General features: G+C 41.4%; 1 protein-coding gene across 10 annotated transcripts in view; it reads right to left on the bottom strand.

Annotated features, from left to right (window-relative positions):
• Positions 1-17,715, bottom strand: part of TASP1 (taspase 1) — a 171,791-nt gene that overhangs the window by 127,436 nt on the left and 26,640 nt on the right. For all 10 annotated transcript variants that reach the window (XM_034764147.1, XM_034764141.1, XM_034764145.1 and 7 more), the window contains 3 exons: positions 15,921-16,041; positions 14,416-14,500; positions 12,695-12,774 (listed from right to left, as the gene is read on the bottom strand). In XM_034764147.1, the coding sequence (XP_034620038.1) occupies positions 12,695-12,774; positions 14,416-14,500; positions 15,921-16,041 (286 nt within the window). The remainder of the gene's footprint in view (positions 1-12,694; positions 12,775-14,415; positions 14,501-15,920; positions 16,042-17,715) is intronic.

Raw genomic sequence — 17,715 nt, forward strand, 5'->3', positions numbered from 1 at the left:
GGGGGGGGGGGGAGGGGAAGTCCGGACATTGACAAATTCCCCCCAGACGCTATTTTTAACTCAAAAAAGCCGGACATGTCCGGGGGAATCCGGACGAATGGTAACCCTAGTGTAAACTGATCAAAAGAGTGAAAAGAGAACACTTCATTGGAAAGATTACTCCAGCTACAACTTGGTTTGGATTGAGAAATTGTCCTAAAAAGTACAAGCCATTTACAAAATATGAATTTAAGTTCAATTTTTAACAGGCAAACTTTCAGGTTGACTTGGGCCTCAATCCAGCAAGACACTTAATAACGTGTTTAACTTCAAGGAAGTGAGGAGTCCTATTGATGTGCCCCAGTGCATTTCTTGGAACCTAAATGGCTCAAGGACAGTGATAAGGCTCTGGAGCCCTTCAGTTCTAGGTTACCAGTGACCTTAAGCCACTGTCATCTGGAAGCTGTGTGTCAGTTTAAATGAACAAATTGGTGCTTTCAGTCCTGAATGGACAAACATACAAAGACTTCTACCACAATTAACACTAGTTGGAACTACTGGTAGCATTGTTGGCAGTGGCAAAGGGCTGAACAGGTTTAGAGACTGAACTATTCACCCTGGAAGTGATCCTTCTAGAATAAGACTCATGCACATTGACAGGACAGGGTGGGGAAGCTTGCACTTCCACTACTCTTGGCTTATCTGTTCAAAGTCCAAATATTTGTGTGGAAGCTTATTCCGCCAGCCCATCCTACCTGCCCTGAGGCTCCCCTCTCCTACAGCTGCTTTTCCAGCCTATGGAGTAAGTAGTGGCCACGGCTTATCTGTACTACTTGTATATCCACTGGCCCAAATGCCTGTACATGATTATGGAATCTATAGGCCAACTCATAACTTGCTACTGATAGTGTCCTGTAAGCTAGTTTATACTGGGAGAGTACCAAGACCAAATATGCAGTAAGCGGACTGTAGAATGTCTCCCATCACTTTTGCACCTGAGATGGCTACTTCGCCACTTCAACCGCGCCCTCAACATATGAAGCTCTCCAAGGTTCAAGAAGTGAAATTCACATGCTGTCAATAGAAGACATGAGTCTCTAGCACCTTTCACCACCATAAGAGTTAATTAGTTTTGACTTTAAAGTGTACTTTCATTTTTAACTTATCTAAAGGTTTGTGCTTTCAACAAGCGTACTGTCCTAGAGATTTGCTTTTAAAAGACAATTTTATACATAGGTTTTGATTCAGAGTAGTATGTCTTAATACTATTTTCAAAAAGTCTTTTCCTTTAACATGGCCTTTCAAGAGGGCATTTGAATTACCAAATGCAGCGCATAGGACAAAGGCCATCATTACCTGAGAAATTGTACATGCCTATAGGTAATAAGCAGCACATAAGCATGAATTTGGGATACCAATATGTCATTCAACTCCAGAAAACCGGTAAAAAGTATTTGCACAGTTTTAGCCTCCATAGCAGTTAAAATTTATATAATCATGATGAGATTACAAGATTGGTTGGTATCACTGATTTAAAAAAAACAAAAAAAACCCAACCAACCAAACAAACAAACAAAAAAACAATATAACACATTCCATGGATTAAAAACTGATCTCAAGAGTAACTGCGAGTCACTTTTCATCCAAAGCCAAAGCTCATTTTTCTAGCGGAGGTAAAAAAAAAAATTGATTCTTGGCCCAATAATATTTGAATCTATGATTTTTGAAGGAAATAAAACTGCTAGAAAGTGACAGATAACAACTGGTAATATAGGAACGATAGATCAGTTCAACAGAGATCTGTATTGCTTAGAAAACTAGTGTTATTTGAACATGTATTTTTTAGTGCAGTCAAATTCAAGGTCATACATCCAGGAAAAAGGCAGGTCACACTTACAGGATGGTTAACTGTATCCCAGAAAGTAGTGACTCAAGAGGACTTGACAGATGACCTACTGAACACAGACTCCCAGGACAATGCAATGACTCAGAGGGTTAACATGATCCTTGGATGTACCAACAGGGTGTGATGGGGTATACAAACCCCACACTGGGCCCAAAGGGGTCAAAAGGCAATACTAGGCTCAGGTAGCCCTGCCCTTTTGGGTCTGCTAAGCATGCTCTGGCTGGAGAAGTGGGTAAAAGAAGCTCAGAAGCCCAGGAGGACAGGCTGCTGGAGAGATGACTCCTTCTCTGGGAAGCTAGATGGAAGGCTGAGCCTGAGAGGGGACTACAGAGTGGGTAAGGCCCACAGGCAAGGCGTTCTCCAACCGCTACCCTCTTTGAGAACCAGCAGGTCCTGCAGGGCCCTGCTCACTTGGACTCCTTTGTTAAGTTATTGACTGCCCCAAATCGATAGGAAGTAGCCTAGAACTGCGGATGTAGACTCTCTGCAGGGAGGACCCTGGTTAAGAGCAAAGACCCAGATGTAGGTGGAGGCAAAATCACTCACGGCTTAGCCCTGGTCTACACTGGGGGATGGGGGTGGGGGAATCAATCTAAGTTACGCAACTTCAGCTACATGAATAACGTAGCTGAAGTCGACGTACTTAGATCTACTTACCGCGGTGTCTTCACTATGGTGAGTTGACTGTTGCCTGTGCCCCTTGCTGAGCTGGAGTACAGGAGTCGACGGGAGAGCGCTCGGGGATCGATTTATCGCATCTAGACTAGACGTGTTAAATTGATCCCCGCTGGATTGATCGTTGCCCACCGATCCAGCTGGTAGTGAAGACATACCCTTAGAGTCAGAAACCACGCACTTCTACTGCCCTGACAGAGAGACAAGGGGCTGGAAGTCAGGTACACTAACTGCACTAACCCCTCCGAGCATCCTGTTGCACAGGGGAATAGAGTGTAGATGTAGAAAGGTGATATGTCTCTCACACTGAAATCATGGGACTTACTGGATTTGGGTGCAAGTCTGTGCTCACACTTCAGAAAGGATGCTGAATAGTTGGACAGGGTTCAGAATCATTAAGTCTGGGAAACCTGCCTTACAGCAAAACTTAAGTCCAATCTATTCACCTTAACAGGATGCTGAGACAACTTGAACATGGTCTATAAGTACCTACATGGGGAGAGATTCTGAATAGCGAACAGTTATTTAAGATAGCAGAGATATAACAAGATCCAATGGCCGGAAATGAAATGTTGACAAATTCTAATTAGAAATAAGATGCAAATGTTTAGCATCTAGAATAGATTAGCCATTGGAACAATGTATTTCGGGACATGGTAGACTCTCCCTCTGTTCAAGTCTTTAAATCAAGATTGGAAGTCTAAAAAACTATGCTGTACTCAGCCACAAGATTAAGGTTTTATGCAGAAATTACTGGGTGAAATTTCTGTCCATAGTCAATCTAGATCATAATGATTTCTTCTAGCATGAAAACCTGTAAGTGACCAATTTCTAGCCCTATACACTTAAAACACAAATGTAAAAGACCTTAAGAGCAGTAATATTGTATTTAGTGGTTGATCTAGTTTCTCACCTGTACAGATTGCACGAAAGCAAAAAAGAGTGAACTATAGAATTATGTCTTTAAAGTTAAAAATAGCAAGGATAAGAGGGGCTTTCAGAAGCTAGCTGATATTAAGATAGTCTCCCCCTCCTGCTCCCATCATCACCACAAATCCCATGAAATTTCTAGTCCATCAGTTCCTACACTGACAAATACCTCAGCATGTACTTTAGTGGCAAGGTCAACCACCACAAAGCAGAATAGAGTAATTCTGGTAATGCCAGTTACAGTTCCATAGTTAAAGTTTTGCACAAAACTGGGATTTATCCTTTCATTTAGGAAGAATACAACATATCCTCCCCAAAATTAGAGCACTGAGAATTCTTGAGTAAATGCATACATTTGAGTTTAATAAGTTTAGCTCCTGATGTCAAACCATTGTCCCTAATGGTCTTAATGGAATCTCTTCAGACTTCCCTTATAGTTGAAACTCACTGAAATCTTGCGCTTATGCTACACTTGATTTTTAGGATTGATAGTTTTCTCTCGGCGATTCTTCACTACTGAAAGTTTCTCCTTCAGCAGGAATTCTGCTAAGGACTGCCTTCTTTCAAAATGGCTGCCACCACCTATTGTTTTTAAATGGGACTCAGACCACAAGCTGCCCTTGCAAAGACTGCCACCATTTACTTCCTCCTCAATGTTCCTCAGCAGCAGAAGGAAATCTTCCCCAAATCACCACAGACAACAATGGGCTATAGTAGCCATTTTCAAAATGGCAACTCTTCATGAGTTTGACGTACAGTTTTTCCTTCCACCTGTGTTGAAAGATGCACTCACTAATAAAAACAGCAAAACAGCTATCCTTAAATATATTTTTTCAGGAGCTACCGGTTGTATCAGATCTAACAGACAGGGAGGGTGAAACTGGGATGGTTTTCTATACAGGGGAAGGAAGAATATCAAGGAGTGGGGGAAGCTGGGGAACACACGCCATCCGATTTGTGGTGTTCTGGCAATGCAAAGCAACTGTAAACTGGCTAATGCTCCAACTGCTTTGTGCTCCTCCAGAGCCACACCTAGTAGTGTGAAGGAGTAAGGGATAACATTCCTCTGGGGTCAGGGGCTTGGAGCTGGCCTGGCTGTTGGATTATCCCACCCCCTGCACCTGAGGAAAGATGCAGACCTTAATTAGCTGCCCTTTATAAAAGAGGGCAGCAAGATCCTCCTGGAAGTGAAATTGCATGGGCAGTGCTCCCAGTGGACTGCCCTTGAAGTTCCAGTGAAAAACTGCTCCAGAAACCCAAACAGACAAGAGGGGAAACTGTAGGGGAGCCCTGGAGGTCTGAGGCTCTGACGTCAGAGCCAGGAAACCTTGCTATGGGAATTAACGGATGCAGGAGTCAGATTTGGGGAAGGGATTGCTATGTTTGCAGATTTTTGAAGAAAGTGTGCAAGGGTGGGACTGCGTTGGTTAAAAAGGCTCAATTAAAGAAACCACCCCAACTAAAGGAAGAAATCCCAGGAAACTAAGAAGCACAGAAAAAGGTTACCGCAGTGAACACGCCTGGGAGAATAAAGCTTGGTCCAACAAGAGGAGGACACTATAAGAGAGGCCTAATCTATTACAAAAAGCCAGATAACAGACAGTTATCTTTTCTGTAACTGTTCTTCGAGATGTGTTGCTCGTGTCCATTCAACATTAGGTGTGTGTGCTCGCCACATGCACCAGTGCCGGAAGTTTTTCCCTCCGCAGTATCTGTAGGAGACCGGCTCGGGTGCCCTCTGGAGTGGCACCTGCATGGCACAAATATAAGGGGTACCACTGGCTCTTCCCACCTTCAGGTCCCTATTGCTGGAAACTCCAACAGTGGGGAAGGAGGGCAGGTTGAGGAATGGACATGAGCAACACATCTCAAAGAACACCAGTTATGGAAAAAGTAACTGTCTTTTCTTTTTCAAGTGCTTGATCATGTCCATTCCACATTAGGCAACTCCAAAGCAGTACCCCTGTAGGTGGGTAGAAGTTCATGGATGTGTAGTTTGCAACACAGCTCTGCCGAACCCAGTGTCATCTCTGGCCTGCTGAATGATGGCATAATGAGTAGTAAACATGTAAACAGAGGATCACGCTGCGGCTCTACAGACATGCATCACTGCGTTCTTGCTGGGTGGCACGTGCCTCAGAGGGTTTGCGCCAATCTACAGGCAAGGTACACCTCGAGTCCTTCGATCGGTGCCCCCAGTGCGGGGACCAAAGTGGGCTCCGCTGAGCCTGCCTCTCCAGTCCTGATGCGTGACAGCTTCGGGCAGGCAAACATTGGCGGGACATCCCTCTCGATGGGGATCAGGACTGCTGAGGCAGGGACACACGCATAGGTCCCAATGCGAGTTTTCCCCGAGATCGGGGTACCGCGGGAGCTGGTGTGGGCAGCACAGGGAGTGTCAGGATTTCTTGAGCCATTTGAAGAGCTTCGGGCATCAACGGCACCTGAATCTGGCTAGGGCCTGCACCGCTATCCGGGGTCACAGGCAGAGCAAGAGATGGGCTGCACCACTCGACTTGAACTGGGGCCCAACTTCCCGAAGGGCGGTTGAGCTGCACAGCACGGGTCATGGCTCACCCCCAGCCCACTCCTGTCCCTTACGAAGGGTAGGAGATCTTCCCCTCCCAGTCTTTTTTGGCTTCTTCCCCGGAGCCGCGGAAGGGGACTGGTGCCGGCACGTGGAGGGCGCCAGTGGAGCACTGCGCACGGAGGCCGCAGTGCTCGGTGCAGAGTCGGACCGCTGCTCCGGTGCCGGAGTGAGTGCCGACTCCATTAGGAACACTTTCAGATGGATATCATGCTCCTCCTTCGTCCTAGGTTTAAAGGACTTACAGATACAGCACCTGTCATTTGTGTGCCCTTCGCTTAAGCACCTTAGGTAGCTGGCATGTGGATCGCTGATAGGCATAGGCCATTCACAGCGATTGCAGGGCTTAAAGCCCGGGGACCGGGGCATGCCCCCATCCCCCGGCTGAGTCCCATTTGGGACTAACAAAAAGTTGAGAACTACTACTAAGGATAACTAAGAAACTACTAACTATATACAACTATATTACAGGTTTTCAAAGTTCACAAGAATAGAAAATGAAACAACGCTAGTCGAAGCAGCAGATGTTCCAGCACCGTCACTGGCGGCAAGAAGGAACTGAGGGTGGGGGTAGCCGGTGGCACTCCTTATACTGCGCCATGCAGGCACCACTCCAGAGGGCGCCAGAGCACGTCCCCTACAGATACTGCTGAGGGAAAAACTTCTGGCACTGGTGCATGTGGCGAACACACACACCTAATGTGGAATGGACATGAGCAGGCACTCAAAGAAGAATACCATGAATCTGACCCTAGACATGACTTAAGGTTGATACTACATTTTAATGATTTGACATTAATGATTATTAAGTGTATTTGGCTTCCATTAACAATTTCATACAGTAAAGAAATTCCTAAACAAAAAATGTTGAAGTTTGAAATACTTTAACAACTTAGGGCAAAAAATTACAGCAAATGTGTAATATATACAAAGGAATGCAGAGTTAAACTTAAAACATGTTAAGTTATGAAAATGGACATTTAGGGCACACAAACACCCTAAATCTGTCTCGTAATTACACCAATGGGTGGGAGGAAACTCATCTATCTCTAAGAGACATTTTTCTATTCTAGGACCACAAGCACTAAAGTGCCTTATAATCATGTTACATGGCTGAGGGCAGAGGTAAAGTTCTTGGGTACCCTAGGTGCATTTCCATACATCAGCATGTTTAGATTTTATTTCAATTTAATCTGACCTCGGAATTTCCTGAACAGTTGTTTTGGGGAAAACTGCAACATCCCTGTAATACATTTACCCAAAACTACTGATATGTACTCAACAATAAATGCATCTTAATACAGTTTGCCTAAGACTCTACAGATTTGTTTTGCTTTTCAGCTAAGCTATGTGATTTTGCAAAGGTTTTTGATAACTATTTCAGAGTTTTTGGAATAAAAGCTTTACAAAAATAGCATATATAATGCTAAAACAGTAGTTTGGTCTTTAATAGGCTTCATGATTGCAGTGATACCTGTATAGTCCAAGTTGAGGCATCATCAGAAGTTAAGCTCTTCAGACCAAATTTATGATATTAATTACAAGTCACATAATAAAGTTTGGGGTGTTACTTTATGGAATTATATTTCATGGTGAATATTTACTGAGCAAGTTATTTGGATACATTTCTTATTTTTGGGTGTAATTCTGTGGTTCACATATGAAAAAGACATACTTGAATACAGAATGTTGCATACTTTGAGTGTGTACTAACTATTTTGGAAACTAATCTAGCATTCCAGATTTCAGAGGACAAGTCTTAAGACCACAGTCTCACAACATTAGAGCTGTGCTATATGATGAGGACTTCATAGAAAAGGTACAAAGTTCAAGAAAATTTGAATATTTTCAAAAAGCAAGATTTAGCCAAATCTACCTTTTCCTCATTTGACAGAAGTACTATTTATACATATGCTTAAATAATCTGATATTTCTAGGACTGGATGTTTCAAATAGGCATCCAGTTAAATAAATTAAACAGATTTTCAAATACCATAACTGAGAAGTTTACAACTGTCAAACGCTTAAATCCTAGTTTTTGTTAGTGCACAACAAAAATTAAGTTATATAATCACAAGGTTTTCCATTCCCCTCCCCTACTAAAATCTGTTCTGTTCTTTAGAGCAGTATTTCTAATCATTCCAATCTGGGTTCATCATCTGAATATTTCATTAATTTTTTTCAGATATGATTAACAGATACAGCAATATAGAAATTTCTATCACTGTCAAATCACAAACATTAAATTTGGGTTAATGGTCAATCTGATATTTTTCTTCAGTGACTGATATATACAATTATAAATATAGATCTTCATAAGTATTGTGTGATGTTTCTGTTGGAGTAGGTAACATGGTGTTTCTATACTGAGATTACCATTAAGGCAACATGTATGTTAATGATTCAAGATAGAGGCCAGGTCTACACTTACCAGGGACTGATGCTACTGCGATCAATGCTGCGGGGGTCGAGTGAAGACCTGCTAAATCGACTGCAGCGTGCTCTCCAGTCGACTCCAGTACTCCACCAGAACGAGTAAGTCGACGGGAGAGTGTCTCCTGTCAACGCAGCGCAGTGTAGACACCACAGTAAGTCGACCTAAGCTACGTTGACTCCAGCTACATTAATCACGTAGCTGAAGTAGCATAGCTTATGTCGACTTACCTCAGTAGTGTAGACAAGGCCATAGTATCCAAGTTTAAAATAAACTATGAATCCAAGATATTAGGAGTAGTAAGGACATGTTTTCTATCTCTGGGGATCAGATCAGGCTCTAACCAGTCATACAGCACCCCCGACAGTCAGTTCATGGAGTGGACTGAAACAGTATCAGAGAGGAGGGTTTTGTACACTTTCCCTTTTAACGCAGTTTGAAAAGAGAATACTGCAGCTGAAAGGGGGAGGGGGGGGGGATTACAAAAATAATATACCAGCAAACTACAGGAATTAACGTGGCTTAGCACAGCAATCTGCTGAGCAGCTGCTAAATAACTACTGCGTAACTGAAAACAGAAACAGATGCAAGTAATTAAAAATAGGTATGTTAAAATGAAATTTAACTCTGATATATAACCCCAGCTATGCTTGGGCTAAGCTGAGTGACTGTATTAGATCTAATTTTCCTTCATATTGCTCCACTTTGACAAAGACAGCAGCATGTAAAGCAAAGTAATGTTCATCTGTAAGTAGTGTCACAGATTTCAACCCAACATGTGACTAGATAAAGCCATACAGCCACCAAGATTGTGTTTGCAGGAGTGAATCAATCTTATGTCCCTGCTCATGTAAAGTTTGCTGCACCCAAGGAACGTGATTCACCACAGGAGGAGGAAGGCAATGGTATAACCATCATCTGTCCTGGGCTTCTATCAGGGAGGACAGTTTTGTTTTACTGTGGAGCTCATCAGACATACTCAGTCAACACATTGGGGGGAGGAGGGAGGGCATCTCCTGGGTGCCCTTGCCCTACTTTGCCCTGTGCTAAGCTTATACATTGTTTGGGCTGCACTTTGCTGCTCTCGCGTCTCAGAGAATTGCAAGTAAGCTTGCATCACTGTGATCCCTTCCAGGTAGGCTTTACACGACTAACAGGCTAGAGTTCTGCCAGCAGAACACAGGCAGTGAAATGAGCTCATTTACCTGCCACATGATGAGAAGTAATAGAACTTCCATAGTTAAGGTTTAGCCAGAGTCTTCTGTTTAAGGACCATTTTTCCCCAAAATGTCCTAAAATCTACATGTATACTCAGATTGTCAAAAATATGAGCTATCTAAGCCTGACCTAAACTTATTCATTCTTCCTAACCGACACACACGCACACACTTCCTAGAGATTTTGAGTTAATAACAGTTTCATCTTCACCTTAAGAAAACCTTTTAAGAGAGAGAACCTTCAGTTACCTTTGTGGAACAATGTCTGCTGTGCCACACTGCTAGTATTCACTGGAGGAGCAGTAGAGCAGAAGACAGGGAAAGTGCATGGCAGTAAGAGAATGCCAGTGCACATTTGGAGATTTGCGTGGGCACCCAGAATATGGAAGGGGTTATTAGGATGAGATAAAGTATTCTTGTACTCCACTTGTGTAGACATTAAGTGGACATAGCATATTACTGATAGTACAACTGTCCAATTAGGAATGAAGCAAAAGTATGCTGAGGACACAATTTCTTTATTCACAATGCCTGTTGCCATTTCCACAGGGTCAGAGTTAAGGTTGGGGGGCAGGCAGGGGAAGAGGAAGGAAAAATACCTTAACTCTATTTCCTGGGTTTTAGTTTACATTTAGGCACCCTCTGTGTTCTAGAAGGGCAAAAGGCAGTGCTGGGCTACCTTAAAGTGCACTGTAACATCATCAGTGATAGTGGGTTAATCCAAATGTTGTAATCCCAAATTAAGGTTTTATACAAATTTGCATTCCATCGACCCACTTCACTGAAACAGAAGTCTCTCTCCAGACAGTGGGTCATCCATCTAGACACACAAGGGGCATGTTATCAGCCCTGATCTTCAGTTTTTACTTCAGAAACTGATTCCCCAGAATAATCAGCTCCACAATTTGTGGGAACCGTAGAATATTTAAATCTACCTCCCTGTGGTAATTTGGGTAACATGTCTGTACAGCTTACGAATTCTGGTTGATACTATGAAGTTATTAAAAGATTACTATATCAGAGAATACCTGACTGTGGATGTTGTATCCACCACCTGCTGACATGGGTGAAGCATGTAACTACCAGATGAGGGACAATGGACTGTATGCTCACCCAAGGAGGCTGGCTGGAGCTGGAAAAAGATACTTCCTCTACCTTGTCTGCAAAGGGCTGGTGAAGTCAAGAGTGGAGAAACATAAGCAGCAGAACAAAGGAACAAGGTGTTGGTTGGGGGGGGGGGGGGGGAGACATACAAACTTGAGAAATTCACAAACAGGAACAGGAAGCTTTGGGTAGGAAAGGATAAGAGATGGGCAGGCTTTTGCAGCAGGGTGTCCCGTTTAACTGGAGACCAGCCAAGGTCAGAGAAACCTAGCTAACCTAGAGAGGCTCCATGTTTCTGAAGGGAAGTCAGAAGCGGCAGGGAAAGGATCCCAGACAGCTCTGCTCAAGGCCTGAGAGCTCACCAGAGTATCGAAGAACCTGACACAGGGAAATAGTATACAGGTGAGTTTATTATTTTGTGTAGATCTATTTCTTGTGCTATTAAGCAAAGAGCAATGGTATTTTGGAATCCCATGCCAAGTCTGTCTCTCTCTGTTGGCTTTCACTATCCTGAAGAAGTGAGTTGTAAACCCAGAATGCCTACACAGCTGCAGTTCTGGGAGAAGGTATGTTTAACTTACAGGGGACCCTGAGGGGTCAGCATTGGTCCCAGGGATGAGGCAGTTGGACCTCAGGGTCTCATCCCTCAGAAAGGGGTGTTAGGGAGAGGAGATGGACCTCTAGGCACACACTCAGGGTACAAGCCAGGGGTTGGTGCCTGGACTCTTAAGACTCTGGAGGCTAAAAGTCACACAGGGCTCAGTAAGGTGGATTCCCATCGCAGCAGTCTAGTGAGTTCCGTCCAACACAGGAACTCAACCAGATCGGACACATCTCCCAATCTGCCTTTGGCTCCAAAATTCATTCATTTTCAGCTTGTATGTATGGTATGTGCAATTTTATAGGTGGGGCTGGTAGCACCACCTATTAAGGTTGCAGACACTTCCCATCATAAGAGCTTGTTTTCAGTTGTGTATAACTTTGCCAGACTTTAACCATTTATACTGAAGTTTTCCTTACTATATATACACACGCATATTGAGACTGTGCTGAGGTGATATGGAATTCCTGATGTTATTTAAGCTTTGCCTCTGCTAAGCTTATTGTCCTGAAGTTTTGATAAGCTAAGACAAGGTCACAGTGGCCATGAGCATTTTTAACCAGTGGCATCTAGATCTGCTCTAAGCCATTTTATGACAGCGCTTAATGCCATTTGGCAGTCAACACTTGAACACTCACTGTTGCTTCTTCCAATGGTGCTAGCAACAAAGGAAATTTTAGGTAGGCATAGAGTTAGTGTAAGAAGCCTCCTTGACTATCTCCTATGACTATGTGGCAGCTGCTGTATATAATACTCTCAAACCCCATTGACTTTAGAAAAAGGAAACAAGGAGTGTAAAAATATTCTGTCTAATCAAGCCAAAGAAATTTGTCAAGACCTTTGTTTTTTTAGAAACTGGAAACGTTGTTACAAAGTTTCATTCAGCAAGGCCTATGAATCAAATTATCTGGAAAATGAAATATATTGTGGATCTGTATAATAGTTAATACGATCAAGTATAATGCTGTCTTAGTTCTGGAGGGTATCATTGTTTGATTATTTGAGTATCAGCAACTTTAGACAGGAAACTTCTTGATGTTTATATACATTACGTCACTGATTTGCATTACTTATTGACCTAAAATGGAGCTCAAGTTTTAATTATAAAGGTTAATTATCCAAGTTCTACAGAATATTAGAAACTAAAACATCCTTATGTACCATGACTGATACCAGTGAAGTGAAATGCACTTCAAAATATGAAACCATTTTTAAAGTCACTCTGACCTGTTCTTCCTACTCACACAACCAGTTTACTCACTTGTAGTCATGATACCTGGTGAACATGCTGGTATCCCATGATCAACTGCCCATCTGTAAGCTCCTTCACCAACCAAAAAGCTAGAACACACAGAAGAAGGAATTTAAACAAAAAAAACTAACAAGTGCTTCTTCCTGGGCAAATTGTTTGGTTTGGTGGCTTTTAAATGGCAAACTATCTGCTTTTGAAAGAAAGTCCCCACTAACTGCAGAGTTGACCCTTTGCGTAGTTTTACTATGAGAGAGGACATGTAGTTATGAGACATGAAATAAGTTTATTTCTTACAACCAGTCCCTTTTTTTATACTGCTGATAACTTTGAAGACTCACATACATCAAATTAATAGGGATAAAATGGAAATACATTTCCAGTTAAGCAGGTTTCAGAATATGAAAGGGTATGCAATAAATGATTTCTGACAATCAGTTTCCTTTCACCTATATTTCCCAGGATAAAGATCACAGGCAGTTTCAGATGCTGGATGTTTTTGCAAAACATTTGATGAATCTGCTGAATTTGAAAAAGATTTGAAAAACTATGTCTGAAATACTGATGTTTCACTTGGCCTGTGACAACAATTGTATTACAATAGTAAGATACTAGGCAGCATGTCTGTGCATGCAAGCAGCAGTTACTAAAAGACTTTAGAACTCTGGAAATAAATATTTTAATTGGCTGTCAATAGTTATACCCATGTTTATAAGCCTTAGTAAATGCAGGGAATAAGATGGAATTTAGAACATAAGAATGTCCATACTGGATCAGACCGAACATCTATCTAGAACAATATCCTGTCTTCCAACAGCGTCCAATGCCAGATGCTTCAAAGGGAATGAACAGAACAGGGCAATTATCAAGTGATCCATCCCCTGTCATCCAGTCCCAGCATCTGGCAGTTTAAGTAGTATTTTTGATTAACTGAGATTTTAAAGTTTGCTTTTTCATACACTAGCTCTTAGCATTGTCTCCTGATTTCACTGTTACCTGATGCGCTATTGAGAAGCGCAGTTAACTTCCTTTCAAAATATGTATGCTACTTAAAGTCTGCAAGGTATTTCATCTTCCCTCTTCAACATTTAGACAGATTTATATTAAGAAAAATATTGCATTTTTAATGCATTGTAAAGATGCTCTACATTGTTCAGCTGCATCTTTAATAAACTGTTTCCCCTTTGGATAGGATAACTCATTTGGTTAACAAAACGTTGTAATCTTTATTTTCCAACTTTAGGTTAAAAGATGGAGTCACCATAAAGACAGAGAGTAAGATAAAGGATTTCAAAATCCATTATTCTTTTAACTCTACACAAATCTTAAGTTTAACCCTTAGAAAAAACGTATCTTTTCATAAGAAAAGGCAAACAGGTTTCTTAGAAAAAAAGTTATTTTAACTGACAAGTTTACAGGACTTCTTAAAAATCAAATTAGGAATAAGAATTTAGTAATAGTACAAATCTGTGTCAACAGCCATGAAGAAAGAAATTAACACTCAACATAGTATCATCTTCTATCCACAATATTTCATTCTATTCACAGCTGCATCAAGTGAACAATAATATGTTCCAAGATGAGAGAACAAAGCAAGTCTTCCTTTTAGAGGCATGCTATTGCTCATGTGTAACAAACAGCATCAGCCTTCTGTGGATAAGAATAACCTTCAAATATTGCATTCATTAAAAGACCAAAGGCTAAAAGAAAGTCAAGCAGAACAAAGCAATTACCAAGGTGGAATTCTGCCAGCAGAGAGTTTTCCCTTCTGTCCTTCACACAACAACCTATTTGCAACTGAAACAGGATTCTTGATTCCTGAAAAGAAATGGGAACAAAAATTTTAAATGTTGTTTCACAACTGTTGCAGGGTTTATTTTCACTAACCAACATTAGGAATTCAGTTTCCTGTTAATATTACAAGTTTGCATGACATTTGTTAAGGCAAAAGACATTGCCTGCAATATCAGAGATCTCAATATGATGGTAAATTGATAACTGTAGAAAGGCTTGGCACTTGCTGTTAAAGTTAGCATTTTCTTTAGTAGTGCACTGAAATGTGACTGCCCCACTACAAGAGTCCAGAAATTCAAAGTTGAGAGGGAAGGGAGGCAAACACTGTAGCAAGAAAGGGACACTTCTTTTTAGGCCTCCTATAAATCATGAAGCAGTTTAAAAAATAAAAAAAGAAGTCCATTCTTTCTCAAAGTCTTTTGCAGTCACCTTTAAAACAGCTACAAGAGAAGGCAATAGGTTCAGAGTGATCCTCTTCCTGATTCTCAGAGATGTTTGCTCATTTATTTCTCCATTTCTATGATTATCAGCTTTAATGATATGGAGGAAAAACAAAACAGGACATTTTGCAGTCCTCAATAGCCTCCCCTGGTTTTACTACATGTATTCACTTTCAAAGACAGAAAAATCTATAATGCCCCTTGTAAAAGTGTGTAAGTCAGTAGCACACTTTCTATGATATTTTTCAACATCTCAGGTGTTTTGAGGCTTGAACCAACTTGATGCTGTCTCTTTAAAAATGTGTTTCATAGGATTCTACAAGTGAAGAGACATTTTAAATTGACCAAAACAGAGATGCTGTGTTAACAGCAAGATTCATTTTCTCATCACACTGAGAGCTGCACTAGCGTTAGAGGAACACATTTTGTAAACCATTTTTCTCACTTTTTACATCAGAGTTGTGACAAAAAAAATCTTAAACTCAATATGCCTTAGCCAGTGAGAGTAACAACAAATGGTTTATCTCAGACAGCTCTGGAAAAGTTGTGTCAGATATTGTATGTTTCAAATGAAATATAAAAAAGTGTACACTTACACACCATAACATTGAATTAAGTCAAGTCTGCAAGTAGACAGACTGTAAAAGCAGATTAAGCCATATTATTGTTTCATTTTATATATTCTATTAGCATCTCAACACTATACTTTGCAGCATAGCCAAGGCCCCAAGCCTAAAAGGTGCTCCACTTGAACAAACCTGTATCCATGGGAGCACCTTACAGGATCAGAGACTGAATTACCTTCATGACAATCTAGAATGCTAAAAAGAGTACTTAAAAGCAAATTACAGAGTTTTATAGTAATTATGGGCCCAATCCTCCTTCCATTGACTTCAATGGGAGTTTTCGGAGTGAAATTGAGAGCTCTCCTTCTCTCAAGGGAAAGCATTAATCATCTTTAAACATGAACTGTTTTTATGCTTTATAGTATACAGTTAACATACCACTCAGTGCTCCAACTGCTCCAAAATTTAATGACTTTCCATCCATTATACTGGCATCACATTCTATCTCACCCAAAAGGTTTAGGTTAGATCCCATTCCTGCATTTGTAAAGGGGGAATCCTAAAAACATAAGAACAGGCCACAGAGTAAGATACATACACATACCATGACTTCATATCAGGACCGGCTCCAGGCACCAGCATGGGAAGCAGGTGCTTGGGGCGGCCAATTCAAAGGGGCAGCACTCCGTCCGGTATCGGGGCGGCACGTCCGGGTCTTAGGTGGCAATTCAGCAGTGAGTCGCTCGTTCCCTTTCTTCCTCCTTAGGCGGCAATTTGGCAACAGCTCAAAGAGGAAGAAAGGGAGGACCCGCTGCCGAACTGCCGCCGAAGAAGCGGTGCGATTTAGCTGCCGCCGAAGTGCCGCCACTCTTCTTCTTTTATTTTATTTTTTTTGCCGCTTGGGGTGGCAGAAAAGCTGGAGCCGGCCCTGCTTCATATATCCGAAACTCAGTATCATTGGACTGACAGCACTCACCTGGACGACAAAAAAAAAAAAAAAAAAAAAAAAAAATCTATGTAACTTTCTACAGCAAGTAACTGAATTGCGGTAGAAAAGGAAGCTTCCCTAGATGGTTATCTTGGACATGTTGTTCCAGTGTTAACTCAATATACATTACAATGATGGTGTATTTAAAATGCACTGTGCTACTATAAAGGACAACTCTAGCCATACAGCAACCTAGGAAAGCCTTTTGTTGAAGACTAGATTTGTGGCAGAAGCAAAACTTCTCCAAGGAAAAAAACAGATCAGTGCATTTGGCACCAAGAACCTTCTACCAACTAATTCAGATACACACGTGCAGCCTCCACAGTAGATGCCACATACACACACAGTCTTTTCAACTAGACATTGAGTACTAGGACTGGTGATGACTTACTGAGGCAAAATGGTGGGCAAATTGATAATTTTCCTTAATATTCTAAAATTAAGTAGGGTTTGAGCTTTGCCCACACAACAATACCTGCCTGATGGAACACCACCACCACCACAAAAAAACACCCACCACTTCAAAGAAGTTCTGTTTGACCATTCACCTAGAGACGGTCATTTTGATGGGCGTGTAATTTCTTCCATAGGTGGAAAAGTACACTTCCATGCTTAGTCTGTGTTCTCATAACAAATTTGCAAAGCTAGTGTATATTTGTTATGATTGATAATCTACATTTCTACAGCACTTTCATCCTCAAGGATCCCAAACAAACAGTCACCTACACAATCACAGATTTAAAAAAAAAAAAAATAACACAGAATTATTCCAGTAGTCCTGCCTATTTTCATACTACCCACCACTCCATAACTAGTTCAATTTTTGCTACACTGAACTTGAATTGGCAGCAAGACATTCAGGAAATGTCACACTGTCCAACACAAACAAAATGGTGTGGGAAGGGGAGAACAGGGAAGGAAAGGTTAAGTCCAAATCTCAAGCATGTCTTCTCCCTTTAAGTTTTGTATCTCCATTTCTGTGACTGAAGTGAAAATGCCTCTGGGGTGGCACAAGAGAGCTGTTTGACATCAGTACTAGACAACTAATTTTAACTGGAGAACAGACCATATCTAATTAAAGATTTAAAATGAATTTAACTGAATAGTGGTTAATCAAGTTTTGTTATAGTTCCTTATGGAAGCACCCTAGAAAAGGATTAGCATATACTAACCTTGGTCCTAATAAATTGAAAGGATGATGCAAAAAAGCAGTTTAGACAGAGATGGAGGGTCTAGGGACTAGAA

This window comes from Trachemys scripta, chromosome 3 (assembly GCF_013100865.1).
Source record: "Trachemys scripta elegans isolate TJP31775 chromosome 3, CAS_Tse_1.0, whole genome shotgun sequence".
Taxonomy (NCBI): domain Eukaryota; kingdom Metazoa; phylum Chordata; order Testudines; family Emydidae; genus Trachemys; species Trachemys scripta.